The sequence below is a fragment of the Nansenia antarctica genome (assembly GCF_963989245.1).
Source record: "Nansenia antarctica genome assembly, chromosome: 6".
Lineage (NCBI taxonomy): Eukaryota > Metazoa > Chordata > Actinopteri > Argentiniformes > Microstomatidae > Nansenia > Nansenia antarctica.
In genome coordinates, this window is record NC_137676.1 from 49033762 (window position 1) to 49041471 (window position 7710).

General features: G+C 42.8%; 1 protein-coding gene across 1 annotated transcript in view; it reads left to right on the plus strand.

Moving 5' to 3' along the window:
* Positions 1–5629, plus strand: part of esyt1a (extended synaptotagmin-like protein 1a) — a gene marked incomplete at its 5' end in the record, with an annotated part of 13523 nt that extends 7894 nt beyond the window's left edge. The window contains 20 exons of the mRNA XM_080534597.1: positions 48–137; positions 242–337; positions 422–493; positions 596–682; positions 1046–1195; positions 1299–1484; positions 1618–1794; positions 2188–2270; positions 2394–2442; positions 2563–2652; positions 2954–3049; positions 3239–3310; positions 3442–3528; positions 3829–3975; positions 4180–4313; positions 4579–4671; positions 4866–4997; positions 5086–5191; positions 5355–5404; positions 5588–5629. Of these exons, the coding sequence (XP_080390723.1) occupies positions 48–137; positions 242–337; positions 422–493; positions 596–682; positions 1046–1195; positions 1299–1484; positions 1618–1794; positions 2188–2270; positions 2394–2442; positions 2563–2652; positions 2954–3049; positions 3239–3310; positions 3442–3528; positions 3829–3975; positions 4180–4313; positions 4579–4671; positions 4866–4997; positions 5086–5191; positions 5355–5404; positions 5588–5615 (2025 nt within the window). The 3' untranslated portion in view covers positions 5616–5629. The remainder of the gene's footprint in view (positions 1–47; positions 138–241; positions 338–421; positions 494–595; positions 683–1045; positions 1196–1298; positions 1485–1617; positions 1795–2187; positions 2271–2393; positions 2443–2562; positions 2653–2953; positions 3050–3238; positions 3311–3441; positions 3529–3828; positions 3976–4179; positions 4314–4578; positions 4672–4865; positions 4998–5085; positions 5192–5354; positions 5405–5587) is intronic.
* Positions 5630–7710: the final 2081 nt, after the last annotated feature.

Genomic DNA, 7710 nt, shown 5'->3' on the forward strand with positions numbered 1-7710 from the left:
GTATCTTTAAACCCCCCCCCCCTCCCCGACCCCTTTCCTGCTCACAGTGGTTCCCTCTGAAGGATGTTCCAAATGGCAGTGTTCACCTCAGGCTGGAGTGGCTCTCTCTGCTGTCCTCTGCTGAGAGACTCAGTGAGGTACATCTACAACACACAATTGTCTCGTTTGTTCTCTGTACTGAGATAGTGTGGTCATGCGAATGAATCTTTAAATACCCTTAACTTTCTTTCCATTTGGCCAGGTTCTTCAGAGGAACCACAATCTCACCTGTAAGACAGCAGACCCTCCCTCAGCAGCCATCCTGGCTATATATCTGGACCGTGCTCAAGATCTACCTGTGAGTACTGCAGTGTGCTTTGAACTGCAGGCTTTCTTCTGTGTTCAAGTTGGTATGCATTATAAATCAGTGACTGTGTTTTAGATGAAGAGGGGCAATAAGGACCCCAGCCCCATGGTCCAGCTGTCGGTTCAGGACACAACCAGAGAGAGCAGGGTAAGAATGAACCCATAGACCTGTACACCTTACCATTACATCTAACTAGCTATAGTAAATCCTATGACCCGTACCCCATGGTAACCTCTCTCTTCTCCCTAGACGTCTTATGGGACTAACAACCCTGTGTGGGAAGATGCCTTTACCTTCTTCATTCAGGATCCTTCCAAACAGGACATTGACATCCAGGTAATAAGCCCTCTGCTCTCACATCCAGACGCCTACTGTCTCCTTGGCAGTTAAACTGTGATGGCGGCTGCTGGTGAAACCCGGGGAACAAGTCGGCAACCAATCAAAATGTTCTGAATTATGCACTTGATTGAACTGACATAAATCGAGCCCATGCTTAGACCAATTCTATTTCTGTTTAATCCATGTGGGGAGGTGTACACGTACAAACTTGGGGAGAAATGGGACGCAGAGATACTCTCTGTTTTATCAGACCACCCTTATACTTAAATCATAGCCCGCATGCTGCTGTGTACATGTCGCCTGTGTCAACCACCATACCTCCTCCCTGTTGTTTCTCTCCTCCTCCTCCCTATCTCCCAGGTGAAAGATGATGATCGTGCCCTGTCTCTGGGCAGTCTGACGATCCCTTTGTCCCGGCTGCTGGCCAGCCCTGACCTCACCTTGGACCAGTGGTTCCAGCTGGACCACTCTGGCTCAGCCAGCCGCATCTACATCAATACTGTCCTGAGGGTGGGTCACGGAACACCCCCCCCCCACACACATACACATTAACACTGTCCTGGTCTTTTGTAGGTGTCATTTGCTCATCTAAAAGCTATATTTTGTGTTCCAGGTGCTGTGGTTGAATGAGGATGCCTCTCCTACAAGCCCCATATCTCCACATCCTCCAGCCTCATGGCCATGTCATGGGGAGGGGGAAACAACAGCAGAGACTGCTCATTGTGGATTGGGTGGGGCATCTAAACCTCAACCCACACGACCCCAGAAGACTACCCCTGACTCTGACTTTGCCACTGAGGTAAAATGCTGTTCTACTACTGTAACTACATATTGGTCTCTAACACACACACACAGACACACACACACACACGCACACACACACACACACACACACTCACAATAAAGAGACCTCTGTCTTATGTTGTCTGCAGGGAGTGCTTCGTATTCACTTGGTGGAAGCCCAGAATCTGATTGCCAAGGACAACTTCATGGGTGGCATGGTGAAGGGGAAGAGTGACCCCTACGTCAAGATCCGTGTCGGTGGCATAACATTCCGCAGTCACACCATCAAAGAGAACCTCAACCCCACCTGGAACGAACTCTACGAGGTAGCAGCACAGTAAACACTGATTCAGGGCACTGCTATGTAAAGTCTTTATAACGGTTCTTCTTTAAACGTCAAACATTCTTAATGTTTCTAAAAAATGTGTTTACATGTCATTGTTCCTCCTACACTGTAGAACTGCATGAATACATGTAGTGCAGCCTCATTAAAACAGTCCCCTGTCATGTATCAATCAATACACATTTACTTTGCCAAGCAAAGAAAAACACAGCACAGTGGCAAGGATACACTCCCTGGGAGGAAAGAAAACAGGAACCAGACTCCAAGGGGGATCCATCCATCGTCCTCTGGCTAATCAGGTGCTGAACAGTAAACGAATGTGGAGTGCAGTGCAAGAGTTCAACATGTATGTGCTGTATGTGTTGTGTTCCATCAGGTCATTACGACCCAGCTGCCTGGGCAGGAGGTCCAGTTTGAGTTGTACGATAAAGACCTGGATCAGGATGACTTCCTGGGCAGGTGAGTGAGGGAGGAAGTGACTGTCATAGAGGATGATTGACAAAACGGTGCTCCTGGATGAGTAAAAACGTATTCAGTGGAAATACTGAAATGATTTGATTTACATAAATCGTGTGTTTGCAGGTTCAAGTTAAACCTGCGAGACCTCATCGGTTCACAGTTCACTGATCAGGTAAGGTTCTACCTCATTGGAACTAAAATACTTTCTATGTAGTAAAGTATGAAGAATATGTCTGTTGCAGTGGTACACTCTGAATGATGTGTCTGTTACATTGTTTTTACACTGTTGCAGTGGTACACTCTGAATGATGTGAAGTCAGGAAGGGTTCACCTTATGTTGGAGTGGCTGCCCAGAGTCTCTGAGACTGCAAGATTGGAACAAGTTAGTTCACTCTTTTCCTATCCCCCCCTCCCCTCTCTCTCTGTCTCTCTCTCTCTCTCTCTCTCTCTCTCTCTCTCTCTCTCTCTCTCTCTCTCTCTCTCTCTCTCTCTCTCTCTCTCTCTCTCTCTCTCTCTCTCTCTCTCTCTCTCTCTCTCTCTCTCTCTCTCTCTCTCTCTCTCTCTCTCTCTCTCTCTCTCTCTCTCTCTCTCTCTCTCTCTCTCTCTCTTTTTCGCTCTGTTTTTCTCTCTCTTCACCAGTGTCTCAGTGTAAAGACTGGTTTTGTCTCTGTGTTTTCTTTCAGATCCTGCAGTACCAGTCGCAGCAGTCGTACCAGAACAAGGTGGTTCCCTCTGCTGCAGTGCTGTTTGTGTACGTGGAGCGTGCCCACGGCCTGTCGGTAAGACAATGGGCCTGGTGCCCTCTAGTGGAGTCATACAGTAGTAACTGTGTGTTTTATATTGTGAAGCAGTGAGTGGTTTTGGCCAGCTCTCAGTCTGCACTATTATATTACAACATTGTGTCACTTCATTATTTGCTTTAATTTTGTTGGGTTTTTAAATCTTGATTTTTTTTTTGCATTTCACAGTTGAAGAAGAGTGGAAATGAGCCTAAAGTCGGGGTAGAGCTTTCTATCAAGGGCACGTCATACCGGACCAAGGTAGTACATTCTCTTAATCCTCTAGCCTGATTGTCAACCGTATTACAAACATACAATTTCACTTGTATTAGAGGAACCAAAATTAAGTTTGGGAAATTTGGCTTACCTCTTTTGGGTTTCCTCTTTCCAAGGTTGCTGAGCGTTCTACATCCCCTCGGTGGGATGAAGCTTTTCACTTTCTTGTTCGTGACCCTAGAGACGACATCCTTACCGTGAAGGTGAGAGAAAATCTCAATATTTTAATTAATATTAATACAATAAAAATCTATATTATTATTATTATTATTATTATTATTATTATTATATTATTATATTCTTTTTACTGTTAATAAAATGTTACCATGTTTTTAGATTACTTCTATTGTTATGCCTTTCAATTGTCCGATTCAGAGCTGGGAATTGCAGTGGACCGGACACAATCTGGTGCTCTATGTTATCTCTGATCTCCCTTTGTGCGTGCGTGTGATTGTGTGTGTGTGCGCGTGTGTGCATGTGTGCGTGCACATTTGTGTCTGCAGCTCTCCCACAGCTGGGGCCTGGCTCTAGGTTCTGTGGTACTGCCTCTAAGAGACGTGCTGTCAGAGCAGGGGCTGGTGCTGGACCGCTGGCTCACTCTGGACGGGGCCCTCCTGGAGAGTCAGATCCTACTGAGGGCCTCTCTCAAGGTAACTCACACCTTCCTGTATGAAACTCACCACTCTCAAATGTCAGTTTTGCCAAAACAGATGATATATATCATGATATTGGGCAAGGGTTAAGTTTACTGCTTTGAACACACCTTTCGTGAATGCATTCTAACCTGCTAATCATTCTACTGCCACTTATACATGCCATGCTTGCGGAATTCTAAACGACATTTTGTGCAACAGATCTTGGACACCCAGCTGGCAGTGTGCCGTAAGGGTTCAGGGGACAGTGATGGCAGTGAGGAGGGGGACCATGCCATCCCCAGATGGGATCCAAGCAACACAGACCTCCGTCTAAGGGCTGTGCTCTCTCATGCGTGAGTCACACTGGAATCAATACCCCATTGTGTTCATATGACACTACCCTACAGAGAGAACTCATGTTCAACTCGCCTAACATGGCACATGTTGTGTTTTCAGCATACTGTCCATCCCCATAGAAACATCATGTCTAACACCCTATGCAATTTTGGTTTATGTCTAGAATACAGGCTGACATCTATAATCAGTGATCTGTAGATTACAGTATATCCATTGAGTCCCAATCTATATGAAGTTAAATCTCTTCTTGTCTGTGTTCAGGGGTGGTGAGCTGACCAGGGTTGGCCAGGTGAAGTTGTCCATTGGCTACTCTACAGAGGAGAACAGGCTGTATATCACAGTCCACTCCTGCAGGTCAGTCCCCCACTACCCTTGGTCTGCACTGACCCACCAGCTGTGCATTTTGCTAGCCTATAGAGGCCAAGGGCTATGTCTGTTTCAATGACCTATTGTATGTCTCCTTTTGGAATCAGTGAGCATTGTGCTGCTATCTGTTGGCTAGCAGTTAGTCATGTTATGTGCTCTGTGTGCCTTCTCTGTGTGCCTAGGGGTCTGCCAGCTTGTGCTAAGGATGGATCAGACCCCTATGTGTCCTTCATCCTACTGCCTGACAAGAACAGGATCACTAAAAGAAAGACCAACATCAAGAAGAGAGACCTTAATCCTGAGTTTAATGAGAGGTGAGAAAGGAGGGGAGACCAGAAAGGTGTTACATGTAATACTAGTATCTTGTGCTGTATATATATCTTTTCCTCTCTGTTTCCGCAGGTTTGACTTTGAATTCTCCCTGGAAGAGTCCATGCAGAAAAGACTTGATCTGTCGGTGAAAAACAGTGTCTCATTCATGAGCCGTGAGAGAGAGCTCCTTGGCAAAGTAAGCTCATACATATACAGTAAACTGTAAACATCTGGCCTTAAAAAAAGAAAGAACACATTTAAGACAATGTTCCCCCAGTGACTATAGTATATGTGATAATATTGGCTTTGCTGACTGTAAATCCTTTTATAGGACAATCTGAATTGACCTCTGTTTTCAGTTACAGGTAGACTTGGATCAGATTGACCTCAAGAACGGCATCGCACAATGGTATGGTTCAGTACTGTATACTGCAGCTAGGACATAACTGTAACTTCTTTACTATCTAAGTTGCTGTGATTTGGTAACAGAATATGCATATAACACAGCGTATTATACAGTACTGTATTTGTGTATTTTTGTGTGTTTTGATATACAGACTTTGATTGATGTCCTATCTTTGACCTTTTTCAGGTACGATTTGGCAGAGGAGTCTAACTAGAACAGAGGTTCTAGGATGTGCGCAATGACACCTTACATTTACTATCACATCTGTGTGCTGTTTATTCAGATTATATGCAATGGGACCACCACTGTAGACATGCTGACATATCATCCCAACAACATCACAGTTCATCTGTAATGTGAATGTCGATAATAACAGAATCGTTCCATATTACTGCAGTGTTACAAAGGCACTGTACAGAATATCTATAGCAAGATGTTCATTAGAATCATGTAGCTGAATAGATATTTAATGTTGATGCAACTAAGTTGCAAAAAAAATAAAAATAGAATGAAATCTGTGTTGAAAAGTAAAGCAATTTGTCTTCTGATTATGGGTTTGTAATGTATCCCTCTATGCCTTGTGCTATGATCGCATTCTGTTACGTTTCCTTATCTATTTTAATGTTTGTTACGGTCTCATCAATCCCTATTGCTTCGAATAGGGAGCAAAATCCTGAACAATTCTCATTGGAGAATGGTTTTGGGTGTTGACTGAGTTCTTACTGACTCAATTGAAACAATTGTGTTCTCTGAGGATAGTTGAGAGAACTTGTTTCATTTCACACCCACTTAATGTAGCGACGTGATCAGTGTTTTGTTTTGTTCGTCCTCACAATGGGTATGAGTTACACTGTATTTAGATTAGATTGTATTGTTTATTGTCTGTCGAAACAAAATGTCTATTTGCATTGCTTCGAAGATGCTTTATAAACGGGGTTACATCAATACCAAGGATGTGCCATGGATGTTCATCAATGACCATACAACTGAGAGGGATTGGGGTTTTAAACACAATGTTTTAACTCATCAATTCCTTCTGTTACTCTAGTTTTATATGTTTGAATTTATGCCTTATGTATTACAATATGATGCACAATATTTTGAGAACATTTTTAATAGTGTTTATGTGATTGCGTTGATTATGTTCCAAATGAAGAAGTTTTGTATGTTTTAACCAAATGTATTTGAAGATTGCTTTTATAATTCATTAGTACTGTAATATTATTATGACCCAGACCCTCACATTTGCCACTGAAAATGAGATGTAAGAATCACTGTGCTTTTATTTGGTAAAGAGAACATTGTCAGTGTATGAGATATATACCATGCGTAGGCTAGGTGTTCTTACAAGGCAGCATTGTGTATGTATGTGTTAGTTGTGCCAACAAGTCATGTTCAAAGTTGTTTGTCACCAAACACTTAATAAAAGACCATGACCCAAACCTCTGTAAGAAGCAAGACAATTGTGTTTGCTGTCACCTCACTGCTAAGGCTTGAAAACCGTTTGGAGGCCAAATAATGACGTAGTGATATTGTATGATAGAAAAGTAAGAGAGGAATTGCTGAGCTTAACATAATGCTTTTCACATGTCAGCTTTGTAGTAGTTTGATTAAAGGTTTGCAGTTTCAAAATCACATGTTGTTTGTTTTCTTTATTAAAGAAATTGATGCTTGCACTTGTATACGATTTCATCGAAGTAAGTGTTATATCTTCTGATTCATAATTCACATGATATCAAACATAATTCCAATCTTCTGCACTTGCCTATTATCTGTCAGGTTATATCATTATAAAAGGAAAGGATAGACTATAGGTTGTTTAGACTATACATAGCCTACTGAAGGCTCATTTAACAATGTTCCATGACACGTTACTGTAATGTCAGAATAAAGACATTGCTTTACATTGAGTTTACAGTACCATTGGTCTAATATACAGTGTCTATGCTAATATTCATGATAAATGAAATGCCATTGGCTTACCACCAGGTTGCGATAAAGTGCTGACATAAGCCCCCAAAATCCATCCAGCTGTATCTAAACTCATTGCAAACAGATGTGAGGAGAGAGATATGCTGTGTGACGGACAGGCCACCGCCTCAATGGGGAGGACTTCTCTCTCAGAAAGGGGCGGGACAATAGCAGAAAGCTTGCCTTCTGAGTGGAAGCAACATCGGAGAGCCTAATCAGGATCACACAACAATAATGAATGGAAACGCATCGTAGCCAAAAAAAAAAAGTTCAGCAACCAAGTAGCTATTTGGTCGGATTAGAATCTAGTATTGAAAGATCGAATTCACAGCGAGAGA